General features: G+C 38.7%; 1 protein-coding gene across 12 annotated transcripts in view; it reads right to left on the bottom strand.

The window, feature by feature from the left end:
* Positions 1-17018, bottom strand: part of lili (LMBR1-like protein lilipod) — a 35808-nt gene extending 18790 nt beyond the window's left edge. Inside the window, exons 1-7 of one of the 12 annotated variants that reach the window (XM_022057816.2) lie at positions 16955-17015; positions 16734-16816; positions 9595-9719; positions 6881-7020; positions 4420-4523; positions 1671-1797; positions 1510-1578 (exon numbers count right to left, since the gene is read on the bottom strand). In XM_022057816.2, coding sequence (XP_021913508.1) covers positions 1510-1578; positions 1671-1797; positions 4420-4523; positions 6881-7020; positions 9595-9719; positions 16734-16793 — 625 coding nt within the window. In that variant the 5' untranslated portion in view covers positions 16794-16816; positions 16955-17015. Of the gene's footprint in view, positions 1-1509; positions 1579-1670; positions 1798-4419; positions 4524-6880; positions 7021-9594; positions 9720-10784; positions 10968-11840; positions 11846-12465; positions 12885-16733 lie in introns of those variants that run through there. The other 11 variants (XM_087353020.1, XM_022057815.2, XM_022057817.2 and 8 more) reach the window with 11 other exon arrangements.
* Between the last annotated feature and the right edge of the window lie 82 nt (positions 17019-17100).

Below are 17100 nucleotides of genomic sequence, written 5' to 3' on the forward strand. Positions count from 1 at the left end.
TGCGCCGTGTAGTCTGGTCGATGTTTACCAACGTTTCAGAGGTCATACTGCCTCCGTCATCAGAGTATGAAGATTTCTGTCTTCTGCGTTGTTGCGCTGTGTAGTCTGGTCAATGTTTACCAACGTTTCAGAGGTCATACTGCCTCCGTCATCAGAGTATGAAGATTTCTGTCTTCTGCGTTGTTGCGCTGTGCAGTCTGGTCGATGTTTACCAACATTTCGGAGGTCATACTGCCTCCATCATCAGGGCGATGAGTATGAAGATTTCCGTCTTCTGGGTTGTTGCGCTGTGTAGTCTGGTCGATGTTATGACCTCTGAAACGCTGGTTAACATCGACCAGACTACACGACGCAACAACCCAGAAGACAGAAATCTTCATACTCACCGCTGTGAGAACCTCAAGTCTTACACTGTGTTACAACTCAGAAGACCAACATAATTTTCATCAACATGGGAACCTCATAACTCACAAAGTTTCAGTGCATTTCAGGATATTTTATTGATGGATTTCATGACTTCCCACAGACTTACATGCAAAAGTGGCAATGAGAATTCTTTAAACACTTTCCAATGAACGCGAACTTTGACACAAAGTGTTACAGGTATTTGTAGACTAAATAAAGAACAATGAAGAAATTTCAAACTGTAGATTTTGAGAACCACCTTAATATAAATGAGGGCAGGAGGAGCCAGTATGTCATATGGGGGCTAGAGCGTCCACTCCGTACACTTTCTGAAGTAAAACCCAGAATTTACAACAAACTTTTATTTCTGTTCCTTTTACCTTTAAAGAGGCTACATCTCATCAGCTTAGTATTCGAGATTATTCAATGTCAGCGATGAACGTGAATTTTAACAAGATGTGTGCACTTCGTTGAAGTATGTGTCTTGAGGCATGTGAGGTTACCTTCAGTTCAAGCAAGTGGTACCACACTAATAAAAAAAACTTGTAATGTTTTAGTTTCTTTAATGTATGAAGGAAGTTCTAGATAATTTTGAATCATTTCCTTCATTCTGGTGCAATATTTTTCTTCGAAGGCACAAAGTACTTAAGAAACAGCTATGAATTTTTTGTATAACTTCAGTTTACAGGCGACAGCCGTGTTGAGAGTTTGGTGTTAACCGACGTTTCAGCAAACATTCCAGTTGCCAGTTTCAAGGTGGATATGAGATAGGGTGCGTTCTGGAGGTTTTATATAGGGCAGGCGGTGAGTGGCAAGATAAGTTTCATGGTGCTGATTGGCGGAGTCAGCTGCTGACCAATGGGGGAGGAGCATGTCGTTGAAAGGAGGTCGTAGACTTCTGAGAGGTGACAAAGAAGGTTCTGGAGACCATGTTGGATGGGAAATAATTTGGTATGATATGGCCTAATGCCCTTTCCTTGTCTATTATAAGTAATGGTTTCATTATAAGGTATAACGCCTGTACACAAAAGTTTTACTGCACCACATTTCAATGTTACTTTATGCTTCTTAAGTCTAAGTATCTACACACTTTATATTACTTACATAACAGCATAAGCACACCAAGAAATGAGATGCATGAGTACAAGAATGGTAAATAGTATGTCCAAAGGTCTGAAACATTAAAGACATACATTTTAGTAAATGCAGAATGATATTAAAAGCAAAGTAAAATGTTTTCATCTAGAAGGTGTCGGATTACTTACTGAGCAATGTATGTATGTTAGATTGTTCCTTATCAATAAGTGCAGACATAACGTATGTCATTCCCAGCATCACAACTGCCAGCAGGCACAAAACTATGAACGTTTCATAAACTCTTGCCATCAAACCCTGGAAAGTAATGTAGGAAACCATTAGTCCTTACATTAGTCTCAAAATGTGACATGCTCTCAAGCCACAAAACAGATTTCTTTAAATATATTTATTTTGTACAGTCTATACACAAACGTTTGAAGTTTATTGGTGTTGTAAAAATTATATAATATTAAAACGTTTTATTGTGTAAAATATTATATTAGCGCTCTTAATCGTAAATATAATGTAAAAGAAAATATATAATGTAAAATCGTATTTACGATTAAGAGCACTAATATAATATTTTACACAATAAAACGTTTTAATATTATATAATTTTTACAACACCAATAAACTTCAAACATTTGTGTATAGACTGTACAAAACAAATATATTTAATCAAACACAAACATGACGCATATAAGACACAAAAAGATTTCTTTAACTTCTCCACAGTTTCACAAAATAATTTCGTGTTTAACAGCAATCACAAAACTGTAAAAGAAACTTATGTTTTTAGATTTTTCATATTATTTTTGACTGTAGCGAAACCAACGCAAAACAACCCTTTTAACAAGATTTTCCTTAGTGACACTTCATTCATATCCAATAAATTCCATACATAGAACTGGTTAAATTCCCACAACACGCAAAGGCAGAAAAACCACAAAACAGAGACCAAGCGTGAATAAAAATACCAAACAGAGTTCCTCTCTCCTCACATGCTGCAAATTAGGTGTTGGGAAACCATTTTTCAGAAATCAGGAAAGGCTTGCTAAAATTCGGTTCAGAGTTCCCATCTACTGCCTAAAAGTGCAAAGAATAAATACACAGAACTAAAATGTTACCTCTGGTTTTGCATGGGTGTGCAAATTTGACTCAAACATTAAGGAAAAAACATTAATATGGGGTGACTGAGAAGAGGGCTAGGGAGAATACTTGGAAGCTGCGAAGACTGCATGAGGAGTAGATTCGATTCTGTATGTACTCTTCACAAAATATCATTAAGGTGGCTGAATCAAGAGAGATAAGATTAAGGAGGAATAAAATGTGCACAAATGAGAGAGAAATTATGAGTGATGCATTCCAAATTTTAATGAAAACTACAAAGTAACCGAACACTTGGGAGACCAGGCACGAACCAGATTCAATTGGCTCGGGTATGGACCAGTGGCAGGCTCTGCTGATTACGGTAACAAACCTTCAGGTTGTATAAAGAGTAAGAAATTTCTTGACCAAATATAGATGAAAGGCTCTCGGGTTACAAGCCGCGTCAGGTGGCTGAACGGTGAACAAACCGTATCTTCTGCCAACATTTCAAGAACAATCTCTGTTCTCATCCTCAGGGCTGCTGGGTAACCAGTCTGTTCCTTTGTTTCTCACTGGCCAATGGGAACTGGAGGTTGAGGTCATGTGGTCGCACTAGCTGGCTCAGCCTTCTGTGTAGACAGCAGTTTTGTCACAGGATACCAGGTCCAGCTCAGAGTGAAACCATCATCTCCTTTGAAGTCGTCATTCGAGCGGATCTGAATGGCTTCTTTTATGAGCAGGTCCATAAATGCTGACGCGTTGTCCAACACAGAAGTCCTACGGAAGTCGATGTGGTGCCATGTATTCATGCTACGTTCCACTACTGCCACAACAAAGGAACGGACTGGTACTCGGCAGACCTGACGATGAGAACCGAGATTATTCTCGAAATGTTGGCAGAAGACATGGTTTATACACCATTCAGCCACATGACACAGCTTGTAGCCTGAGAGTCTTTCATCAACTTCAGTCACCGCAAAAGCTTCACTTTATGGACCAAATATTAGATTCACAAGAAGTACTTTACTCCATGCAATTAGTTATACAATTTACAATTTCTTCCTGATGCCAACCTTTAAAAACTCCTGGTAATTAAAGGGATGTGTAAATTTGAACACAGAATGTGAAATGAAGTATAAGATTCCACACAAGCACCCATATAGCCTTATTGCAATATGTTGAAAAAAAGTATACAATAATTATGTTATATGAAGAAAGAACAGACTCTTCATTTAAGAAATAAAGTAACATGCACAAAAGAAAATATTAAAATATTCTCCTGTTCCTCCTCACATCATTAAAACTGATAAACGGGACGTGTGTGCGCTGTCGCACGTCTGCACATGCATGTTTTTGTTTCTGTGATTGTTACAAGAAATGAAATTAATTAAAACATGTCGCCCAAAAGACCAAAATGACGTACCGTGTAATCTTTATCTTAGGTTTTCGTGGCTGTAGTTGAATGTGGAACTCTGGCTGTCAGGTGTGTGAACCACGCTGAATGTTAATCAATAACTAATGTTTTGGCAACTGTGATTGCCATCTTTAAGGTAAATGTGTAGTGGGATGAGTTCTGGAAGCCTTACGCTTGGCTTGCCAAACGCGGCGAGTTAGATTTGATGTTGCTGACAGGCGAAGCGGATGACCGAGCTGCCGCCCAATGGGAGAGGAGTACGTATATTTTTTTAAGAACACGTGATTCAAAATTTACCCTACTGTCATTTACCTTGAAGATGGCAACTGCAATGTACGCTGAAATGTTGGTTAATAATCAACATTGTAAGCGGCGCGCAACCAAAAGCAAAAGTTACACACGTACCGTGTATGTTGTTAACGTGCGTATCTCACCTTGCGATAGCCTGTGAAACCTTCAGATTCTGTGAACAGGTATGCAAATGGCAGCAGGATGAAAAGAGAGAGGTTGGAGAACAGAAACACATGATTCCATAGGCCTAGAAACAAGACATAATGACTTATATTACGCAACAGTCCTCATTAATTGAAATACAAAATATTACAGCGATTTCCATACGTAATTTATTATTTTTCATAATGCACAGAGTTTGCAATAACACGCCACACCTTATAAAAAATAAAAAAAAATAAAAATTAAACTCTGTTTCCACTGAAATACATAAACGGGTAAAAGGCAAAGCACCATGACATGAAAACTTATTTATAGTCAATAAACTAATTTGTCCATATAATATCTCTGCATTGCTCGGAGACACTTCAACTGCAAAGTATAACAACACAGACAAGGTAAGATAGTGTAATTGTGTCATATTGTGAATATTCTAACAATTATTTATTTTAATCCGTCTTATCACAATATTTAAAACTTCTTATAATTAAGATAATAAAATATCATTGATGTTCCATATCGATTGATCGATTTACATTTTGGAACATCTTTTACACAACATGTTTCAGTTTTTATAAAACCATCATCAGGTGTAAAATATTTACGAACTTAAAACTCAAATATGATTCCATTTGGTGATGTTTCATGCCATTTGTTTTTCAATTTTGGGCGAGGTGTTGTCTTTTCTTAAATTTTATCAGACGTACATATCGGTCATAGATGTAGGAGTGATTGTTCCGATATGTCCAGAAGTACTACTGTCATCGTATAGGTGTGGGTTAATAACCAAATTTAAGAAAAGACAACACCTCGCCCAAAATTGAAAAACAAATGGCATGAAACATCACCAAATGGAATCATATTTGAGTTTTAAGTTCGTAAATATTTTACACCTGATGATGGTTTTATAAAAACTGAAACATGTTGTGTAAAGGATGTTCCAAAATGTAAATCGATCAATCGATATGGAACATCAATGATATTTTATTATCTTAATTATAAGAAATTTTAAATATTGTGATAAGACGGATTAAAATAAATAATTGACAGACAAGGTAAATACACATCACTTATTTATCACACAGGAATAAGCTGCTGGCTGGACTTTAACTACGGAGTTTACAGTTTGGCGAGATTTTACTGCAACACACAGCTAGCTGGATCGCATATAAGTGGCAACCTAGAGTCAAGAAAGGTGGTACGTATCTTTACGGTGGATGCACCAATCCCGCCGCTTTCAAACCTTATCTGTACTACTGGAATCATGACCATAGTAAGAATCAAGAGACATGTATCTTAGCAGCCATTATTTTGAATGCAGTGTAAACAAAGCTGAGTAGAAAGACCGCAATCTGCCTTTGCATTTAGTACCATCAGGACATGCACTCACCCTTATTACAATCATACTCCTGTCTATACTGACAACTCAGAATCCAATGCAGACCAAATGTGAGGTCACTTTTACGCGTATTTACCGACACTGACATACCAATGTCAAGTTGAACGAGGTTTCTGAAAAAGGTAGAGAATTTCCTGACTAGCTGTCAGTTTTTCGAGGACTCTGCTCAGTCGACTTTCTTACATTTGCGCTACAGCATTTGAGACAGAATCTACAAACCTGTCTACACTAAAATTAAATGCTGGGGTACCTGTACCGATATAATGACACTCAGCCAACCACATTAAAACTACAACAGGGCGATCCAAAGCAAACTAAGAAAATGTACAATTTCCAACATAGTTTTGTACAATAAATCAACCACTGAAGATTTCTGTCTTCTGGGTTGTTGCGCTGTGCAGTCTGGTCGATGTTAACCAACGTTTCAGAGGTCATACTGCCTCCATCATCAGAGTATGAAGATTTCTGTCTTCTGGGTTGTTGCGCTGTGCAGTCTGGTCGATGTTAACCAACGTTTCAGAGGTCATACTGCCTCCATCATCAGAGTATGAAGATTTCTGTCTTCTGGGTTGTTGCGCTGTGCAGTCTGGTCGATGTTAACCAACGTTTCAGAGGTCATACTGCCTCCATCATCAGAGTATGAAGATTTCTGTCTTCTGGGTTGTTGCGCCGTGTAGTCTGGTCGATGTTAACCAACGTTTCAGAGGTCATACTGCCTCCGTCATCAGAGTATGAAGATTTCTGTCTTCTGGGTTGTTGCGTTGTGTAGTCTGGTCGATGTTAACCAACGTTTCAGAGGTCATCGACCAGACTACACAGCGCAACAACCCAGAAGACAGAAATCTTCATATTCACCGCTGTGAAAACCTCAAATCTTACAAATCAACCACTGTCACGGAACCTTTAGAGAATCATCATGTTCTGTCATCGCTTAACAGTAAATTTTCAGAAGTAAACTTGGATTTATGTTACATTAAGCTACAGAACTGGCTAGCGAGTCTCTGTGACCAGTGTTTTGTAATCTCCTGCTTGCATATTAACTGCACCTTGTATGAGTGAACTGTTGAGCCATTTGACATAGTAGCTGTCAGGGTAGTACAGAAGAATCTCATTGCTCAATATGGAGATGGGGAGAAGCAAAGCAGCTCCAACAGACACAGCCAAGGAGAACGTACAAAGCCACAGGCTGGAACAAATAATTCAGTTAGAAAGCCTGAAAACTTTATACAATGGTCCCAGTTATTGGACCGACTGCCTTCTGGGTTCTTGTTCCATGTGGTCTGGCAGAGGTCCCTGTTACCTCTATCATCAGATCACAATGATGATGGAAGCAGCAAGCACCTATCAAATGTCAGTAAATGTTTACCAGGCTACACAGTGTAATTTGCTACTATGAGAACCTTCAATCTCACCTCATTTACTGGTAATTTATAGGGCAGTCAGTCTTATTTTTTAATCTCAAATTCATACCAAGTACGTAACTTCAGGTTTTCTTAAAAAACAAATTTCAGGCCTTTCGAACTTTAAGGGAAAACTGAAAATATAAACTAGGCACACGCATATAACATGTTAACATATTAAAACATAAATGCTGTAAATTGCATGAAGCATATACACAATATAATGCAAAATAAACCATTATTCATTCTTCCATGCACAACTGTCACATTACAAAAATTACTCTGCAAATAAAAATTAAATTTGCTGCAGAAAATATGCCATAAAATTTGAACAAAAATTCATATGAATCAAGCGTAATCCATACTTTCAGGACAGCCACCAAACAACACATAAAAAACATTAGTAAACTGCAGATATCATTAGCACCTACATCCTGACCTTCATTTACGATCTTTATCAATACTGACATATTTACGAAGACAAAGACAAACAGGGAGAGAGATACAGAGGCACAGACAGACGTGTGGGTGGTATGTAGGTAGGTAAGTCTGTGGACAGCCATTTAAATACATACACAGAAGTGATGGCAGCGTACAGCTGGCATAATAATTACCGTCATTCGCGATCACCTTATATCTGTGCATACGTGGCCCTTCTCTACCTTCCATTACTTACGATTAAGCCTACTTATGCTGTATGTCTATTAAGCAAAAACACCAATATGTCTCCCTAATTTGAAGAAGAATTTGAATTAATAATGCTAATGACTTTACCCAGCCTCTCAGTAGGACCGACAGCAAAATCAAGGTAAACACTATACTTCGAGTAGTCCTCTACACCCCACGGTAGCCTAAGCAGATGTCTTGAAGGGAAACAGTTTATTTTTAACATTGCATGAACTGAGTAAAGGCCAAGGCGAATGAGACCCTTCGTTGACCGTCAGGGACACCAGTTCCTGAAAACAACCCATTCATGGGTTAATATACTGAATCACATTTTGTATAATGAGCCGGGATAGCTCAGTCAGTATAGTGACTAGCTACGGGCTGGACGACCGGGGTTCGATCCCCGACGGGGGCAGGGGATTTCTCCTCTAGCCGCTGCGTCCAGACCGGCTCTGGGGCCCACCCAGCCTCCTCTACAATGGGTACTGGGGTCCTTTCCCGGGGGTAAAGCCGGCCGGGGCGTGATGCTGACCACTTACCCCCATCTAGTGCCGGGGTCAAGGAAGAGAGGAGCTATACCTCCTCTCACCCCAAGCGCCTACATGGCGTGTAGTGGGACAAACTTTACTTTTACTTACATTTTGTATAAGTAATTGGGTATATGGATAAAGTGAAGCTTTTGCGGAGACTAAATTTGATGAAAGACTCTCGGGTTACGAGCCGCGTCAGGTGGCTGAATGGTGAATACGGGCAGAGGATATGGCATATTCACCATTCTGCCACCTGACGCGGCTCGTAGCCCGAGAGTCTTTCATCAATTAATTGGGTATACTTCACGAAACAAAAATGCTTCTGAAGTACGTCTATATGTTTCTCTTTAGATAAAACCGTCTGTCTACATTACGATTCAAATGCGGAAACTTGAAATCGGAATTCCAGCAAACAATGTAGAACAGAAAAATAAAAGAAATACCTCCTTTCCTCTCATTTCTACAACACAAATAATCCAGTGATAATGTGAATGATAATACTCACGATTACTTTTTGCTCGTAAACAAAAGGTTATTGCGATGTGCATGCTTTACAGACAAAACAATAATTGGATATTCTATTCTGAAACTCATAATCTACATATTTCAGTATCAATTTCCAGTTGCTCTTGGTATGACTTTAGCACACAAATTTTGGAAAGATATGGTTGAACAACACACAGATGGTGCAGTTTGAATGAGTATTTGTGTGAAAACTAGACATTTTAAAAATGGGTCATTTTGAACTCCTGTTTGGTGTTCGCATAAATGCCCGTTTGTTAGGATACCAACTGGGCTATCATGGGATGTAGATGACTGGTTGAAGCACACTGCTTATCCTAGTTTTGCTCCTGAATGCAGCTGGGAAAGATCTTATCAATAATTTACATTCTTCAACTTAGGCAGACATATTGGTGTCTTTGGTTAATAGATATCTGGCATAAATAACTGCAACAAATGGTCATTTGGGCTTAAACTTTACTTGGAGATCTATATATTAAGTTTTATTGGCATCTCCTCACGGAAAGTACATCTAAAACTATACAGATAAATCTTACAATTTGCTTTACCGTCATACATAAGAAAATTAACGTCAGCTAATATAAGTTTAACTATACTGATATTACAACGAACAGCAGGAAGATATAAAACCATTTCAGTTACCTGATTCTATAAACAGTGATCTCATCTTCGTCTGTAGAGAAGTAATCTTCTCGATCTTGTCTTCTGAATCTCCTAATAATTGCATAGCTTGACATGTACAAAAGAAGCAACAACAACAGAAATATCTGTAAAAGAAAGAGAAAAATATTATAGGTATGATCTACGTTAAATGTGACACGATTACAGACGTCTCGAGCCTTTGAAGTACGACAAGAGAGGGATGACATGTAAAATACAACACCTGGCAAACGGAATGCATTTGACTGAAATGGGGTGGGCAGCAACCAACCCCAGGACCAAGACTGTCTTTGATCCAACATGATGATTCGTCCCACATTTTGAATGAAGTGTATACCTTCTAAGCACAAATTAAATGCATTGCCGCATTGTCTGTGGTACAAAAAACTTGACATAAAATAAAAAGGTTTCTCCCACTATACGCCATGTAGGCGTTTGGGGTGAGTGGAGGTATAGCTCCTCTCTTCCTTGACCTCGGCATGTGAAGACAAACACATTACCGCCATGAAATTATGAAAGTTACAAGGGTGGTTGAATGAAGACCATGACTTTTCTTTCTTACAAAATATACACCAGAATGACAAACTACCCTTCGCAGCAGAGAGTGACAACATTGCTCTCACTCCCAAGCACAGATGTGAACATTTGTTGCACTGGGGGGTGATTTGGAAATGAGATAAATTTAAGTGCATGATCTTATATCCACAGCGTGCATTAGTTCTGGAATCATTCATGAACACTCATTGTTCATGACAGTGTGTGCACCGTGGGTCCCAAAGACCAGACCAGAAGGCATGTGCTTCTGCTGACGATCTGAACCACACTTGTGACGAAACCAAAAACTAAATCCAGGCCTGGCATAAGACCGGACAAAGTAGCAGCTTACACTGTTGGGAAGTCTGCTGTAATAAATGTCAGCAGGATAATGCAGAAAAAATACTGAAAACCGGGGGTACAAGCAACAGAAACTTCATGAACACAAACAAGAGAGACTAGTACTATTATACAGTGACAAAAGTATATCCTGAATTTAAGACGTCACATCCTGGTCTCGACGTTGGGTTCCACAAATTCACAGCTCTGTGGCCTGAAAGCAGAGTGCTATAGTGCATCCAGATATAAGAGAGAAGCATTGCGCTTGTGGCCGCAGCATTCAAATATTTGCGACTTGCCCACTTTTTCATTTGGCAGAAGCAGAATTATCCATTCTGTCGAAAAACATAAATTAAACTTCAAGAAATCACCGTTAAAACACCGACACCTGCCAATTTTTCTTTGTGTTGTCACAATACTGCGCTCCAAATCGCCGTGTGCACAAGCCGTGCAACTGCAGTAGTGGCTGTTCCTTCTACCATACACTATCCCCCTAATTTTATAATGTATTTTTATTTTATATGATGAAACTTAAACAAACTCTTCACACTAGTAATGTACCACAAATTGCTTAAAGTACATTCTGATGAAACGCAGTCGTACTGCAACTCTCGGTTTTGTAAAATAAAACATATCCATAGGGGGTGAGAGAAATGGAAGTAAAAGCTCATAAGGACTCGCGCTTCACTCTTCAATCTGGATTGGAGCAAGTAGAACTCCCATTGTATGTGTGTGTACTCTTCAATAAGAATGTCAAACAGGTGCTTTCACTGTGCAAACTGGCTAATCTAATGAGAAATCTGATTACACAGCTCTGTACACACCATCACTGTTTGGCAATGATATGCAACCCTCCTCAACAGTGCTGTTTTCTCAATGCTGTACAGAATGTCGTGCAGCAGATAGATTACAAAAAAGTCTTTAAAATTGACTGTAAGAGAATGTTACTTTCAAGTGCTGTGATTTTGCTGAAACTTAATCCTTCATATAAAAAATTTGGCACAGGGATTCGACTTGAATAAAGCCCATGCAAATGTTAACCCTTTACGATTTACTTCCAAGAATCACCAACAGACAAACTGTCACACATAACCTTAATAAGAATAATTTCTGACCCGAAAGAATAACATTTTATGAGAAACTGAACGTCAAAGGCTACATCATGTGACAACGAAACCAAAACTGCTTTATCTGAATATCAGTTATATACAGAGGGGCCCAAAAAAAATGTATACACACTTCAACAAAACAAAAACCTTTATAAAAGGTTTAATACTAAACTTATACAGACATCAAGGGATGACTATAAGTCATGTTTGACTTCTACAATTACAACAGATGCTCAAAGTGGTCACCATTAGTGTCCAGACACTTCTGATTTCGGCGAACTACTGCTTGAGCAACGTTGGCCAAAGTGTCCACTGGGATTGCTGCGCACGACATTTCAATTTCTTCCCGAAGTGCCGCCAGTGTAGCTGGTTTTCTACGATATACCACATCCTTTAGGGTCCCCCATAAGTAGAAGTCGAGGGGTGTTAAATCAGGAGAACGTGGGGGGGAACTCAACCGCACCTCTTCGTCCTATCCATTGTCCTGGCAATATTTCATCGAGGTAAGCTCTCACGTCTCGGTGGTAGTGTGTTGGTGCTCCATCTTGTTGCAAGTAAAATCGCTCATTCCCATAGAGTGCACGAATGGCAGGTAAAATGGATGTGCGAAGCATGTCGAGGTACACAAGGCCAGTAACAGTACCTTCAAAAAATAATGGTCCAATTAAACCCCTAGATGACAATCCACACCAGACATTGAGCCCCGGTAAATTGACTGCCTTGTCCACATGAACCTGCGGATTATCTGTAGCCCAATACACACAATTATGGCGATTCACTGTACCATTCGGCTTAAATTGTGCTTCATCAGACCAAACCATTTTCCCCACAAACTCCTCATCCCCATGTACCATGTATTGAAACCACTCACAATTATGCATTCTTCGATCAGGGTCGTCTTCATTCATTGCATGTAATAATCTTGGGATGTAAACTTTCCATTTTTCTCTCTTAAGAATGCGTTGTATATTTGATCTGCTAACTCCTGTCTCACGTGCACAGTTTGGCAGACTTTTGTGGCGAGCGTGTGAACTGTTCCAAAACACCGTAGCCGAGGAAGCAGGACTTGTTGCTGTGCGAGGCCTCCCGGATCTTTGCTTGTGCACATCACACACGGTACCATGGGTTTCAAACTTATCACGAATGCGTGCAATTGTCAGGCGTGTTGGAGGTTCTGTTGCAAACTCACGCCTCCATTGTCGTTGTACTCAAATTTAAAATACCACTTCAAAATTGTCTTGCGCTCCTCGAACGACAACCGTGCTTATGCCATTTTGTTTGACTGTCTTGTCGGTCGCTTGGTGACTCTAGCATTCATGTGATTAACGACATCTTTTGAGAGAACATCATACTACACATTGCTACCGTAATTCGATTCAACTTCGAAAACAGTCCATAGATAACATCTATTAAAGTGTGTATACATTACCATTTCATTAACTGTTACAAAAATTTCCTTTGACAATCAACAGTGCTACTGTTAAGTCAAATGCCCCATATGAGTTTGTAGCTTGTGCAAAACAAATTCATTATAAGTTTCAGTGGATGCAGCATGCCAAAAAGTGCATTTTTAATGATTTTTGCAACCCCACACAAAGGAAGCCCAAATTTTTCGTGAACACTTCTTCCTGTACAGTCTGAAATTTCACTTTTCTCTGACGATGTGCTAAAACATTAGAAACCAAATGGTTTGTAATGCAATTTATAAAAAAGTGAACTTTACCTGCGGCAAGCTTTAAACAGCTAATGATGACACAGAAACCTACACTCTTTTTTCATGCTATTTTCTAGTTCTGATGTGAAATAATAAACCTACAATTCAGTGGAGAGTGGAACCCTTTTCGTGTCTTGACACACAAATGAATAATTCTCTCAAAACAAAGTAAAATATCAGCTTCAGTGTGTCCCAAAATTTTTCCAGACTGATTTAATTACCCACGAAAGGCTGGCTCCATCCGTTGAGTTTGTTCCTGAGGGTGCAACTGTCAATGTAAACTATTAGTTGGAAGTTTTGAAGCAGTCAACGGCAAGAATTTTAAAAGTTTGCCCACAGTATCGAGAACAAGGCAGTTGGTCGCTCTCGCGTGACAGTGCCCCGGCTCACAAAGTCATCGTCGTTCACAAGTTTTTGACATCCAAAGGTGTCATAGTTCTTAATCGTCCCCTTTATTCACCCGATTTGTCACCCAGTGACTATTTTTTTTTGTTCCCCAAACTAAAATTTGAAATGAAAGGCATGCATTTTGATGACACTGAAGACATTCAAAAAGCTGTGGCCAACTTCCTGGAGGCTATCCCTAAGAAGGACTTTCAAAAATGCTTTGAAAAGTTTTATAATCATTGCAACAAGTGTATTGCTGCAGATGGAATGTATTTAGAATAACATGCAATAAAAAATCTAATTACTTGAAGATAAGTGTGTTTTTTAAATCAGTCTGGAAAATTTTGGGACACGCTGTGCACACCCACAAATACAATCTTGTGATTTTGTTGCACAATGATTTGTTTTTGTTTGATTTTTTCAGTGAATTCTCCAACAATACTTGTCATAGATACAATTTCAGTATGACCAACACAAGGCTGTCCTTGGGTTCGTGTGAGCACGGTGGCCACCGTGGGTCCGGGGCATCCACATTATAATGTCCTATCCACATCACAAGAGCTTCTTAAGTCTAACAGTCTAAAAATCTAATTCCACAATACGTCATTAAGTTGATCAATTATTTCTAAATATACACTGGTGAGCTGCTGTAATTTGACCTTGGTATAAAACTGCTTTATGAGACTCTTTATTCAGCTGATAACAGTCATATTCCTCGATATTAAGTATGGTTTTAGCTATATCCTTGCATCCAGAATGAAATAAAATTGGTTCAGTAGTACCAAAAACTGAAGGAAAAAAAAATCATATTGACACATGTTAGGAGCTTCTCTAGCACTCATATACCATTCCTGTATAATCAGAAAAAAAAAGCAATAATGCATAAATTACAAACAAAGAAGAGGTTATCTATGTTTCCATGTGCATTGCAGCTCAGAAAACTTTGCAACTGTAGGCCTCTATATTTTGATTTATGTCCGACCCTAATACATTTTCTTAATCAGACGTGAGTCAATATTTCATTTTGTGACCATCTGTGTTCCATGAAATTATCAATCCCCTATCTATTACAAATTCATAAAAGGTTTTATACAAGAGAGAGAGAGAGAGAGGATTCTGTACATGTAAGCAAGCAACTGTTTAATACCTGGGGCCAGTTAACTGGCCGCAACCTTTACCAGAACTCAGTCTAGCCGAGTTCTACACTGCAATTTAAAGGGGCACAGTATGTGTAAATGTTACTGAATTCAATTCTGATTAATTGCAAAACATTATCATTCTAACCAACCTCACCTAACCTAACCTAACCTCACTCACAAATACTCAACCCAAACTGTTAATATAGTGAACTTGATAAGCATATGGTAATGCAAGTGATACTGCAACAAAGATTTACTTATTCTACTGCACGTGTGCTGAGCTGGAAGGGCTATTTACAAGGATATATCATTGGAATGTATTGGCAAGTGGGTCGTATATATATCAGTGATCTACCCCAACATCTAGCCTCCAAGTAGGTGGATTACAGGAGTACGCCACCACTCCCAGAGGACCATTCTGAAGAGGAATAGTTTTCAGGTCTTAACAGTTGGTAAGATGACAGGGGGAAGCCTAGAGTAACCCACATCGGGCAGATGTGAATCGATAGCCGAAGTGAAGGCGACACGTCTAGGGGATGGTAACCTAGTATAATACCCTGCAGGTCTAGAGGCAGTGAAATGGCAACCCCATTACTAAACCTGCCTTGCACAGCGCTTGTAACAAGGCCAAGGAACATTCATATTACGGATAATCTTCAAAAGAATCTCAAACAGGATAGATCCAAATATGCTGACCCACTGGATAGAAGACTTAAATATTAATCCTTGATCCTTGAAGTCGGAACAGGCCTATGGCCTAAACCATGGTGTTGAAGATTAAAAGAGTATCTCCTCTCTCAATCATTCCCTCACTCACAGACATCAACCAAAAATTCTCGGTTTTTATAAATACATGTAAGAAACAGGGGTGACGCTTTCTTGTGTAATTATTTTTGCTATAATACTGTAGTTCACTGTCAAAACTATGCAATTTACACAGCAAAACCTCTCTAAGTTTGACATTTCCACGAAAATGTGTCCAAGACAAGAGTGAAAGGGAAAAATCATCCTTTCAGATTGTGGTGTAATGACAATGTAATTTATTTACTTACATAAACTAACCACTGTACACTTACTTGAATTAAGAATTGATGACGACAACTATAATAATAATAATCTTTTGAAACCCACTCCCATGCATTACACATTAGACTCCAGCCTCAGTTAAATTTTCTAAAATTAATTCCAACAATTTTCGCTTCCCCATCACAAAAGGAAAAGTCCCATTTCTGTTAACACAGTCTGAACTCAAATGGAAGCATAGCACTGATGGAGTTAAAACTGTATCTGCAATGCTGTGCTCCAGTGAAGGGTTCAACAAAAGAATAACTAAACACTTTCACTGCATTCCACCTTCAACCATAAGCTAATCCTCCAGATAGAAGGCATTCCTCAGTCAGATATTCAAAGCAACAAAATAACTGTATACATTTCCCTGAAAAGCACTGAAAGCCAAGTGAATGAACTTGTCAAACTTACAACAAATGGGGTGTCCAAGTTCCAGAGTAAAGGGGTATCCAATATATAGGGTATTGTGGACATGTAAAATTATAGGATATTCGCCGGTTCCAATTTAAAGTGTCCAAAATAAAGGGGTGTCCAACTTGAGGGTTTTACTGTATTTGGATAAGAAACTAGTATTGTATTTGTGCTAATGACATGTTCTACGTCCTTGACTTAGGGCTATGAAGGATCTATGGAATGCACATAAATTCTATTCTGTTCTATTTTTATATTCTCTAAAAACTTGCTTACTAAGGACGGCAAAGCAGCAGATAAAACTGTTTCCACGTCTTTTAGATGCATACGAAGTGTTACATTAATACATCGAACAGAAACAAATTTCTGTTACATTAAATAAAAAAACACAATACTGTATAAATGAAATGATTAACTTACAATATTTTCCCGAACGGTATTGTGAAATATCTGCTCCCTAATATCTGCATCATCTTCCATCTTCACCTATTCGTCAACATCTTCTGTGACAAATAGAATAACACAAGTAGCCACATTTTGCCTTCAAACGATGTCACCGATATAACAGACATTTAATATTAAACAATAATTGGCCATTCTTCAACACACAAACATGAGTATCGAGTAAAAAAAACACAAACCGTTTCCACTAACGATTGACATCCATTCCTCCTACGTGGTGTCGCGACCATACTACCAACATCGCGCTGAAGTACGGATACTTACACATTGTTGCCAATATACACAAATCCTACATGTGCATATGAGCTAGAAATATAGATAAATT

This window comes from Zootermopsis nevadensis, unplaced genomic scaffold (assembly GCF_977971745.1).
Source record: "Zootermopsis nevadensis isolate Lab colony 2312 unplaced genomic scaffold, Znev_1.0 Znev_ptg000021l, whole genome shotgun sequence".
NCBI classification, from domain to species: domain Eukaryota; kingdom Metazoa; phylum Arthropoda; class Insecta; order Blattodea; family Termopsidae; genus Zootermopsis; species Zootermopsis nevadensis.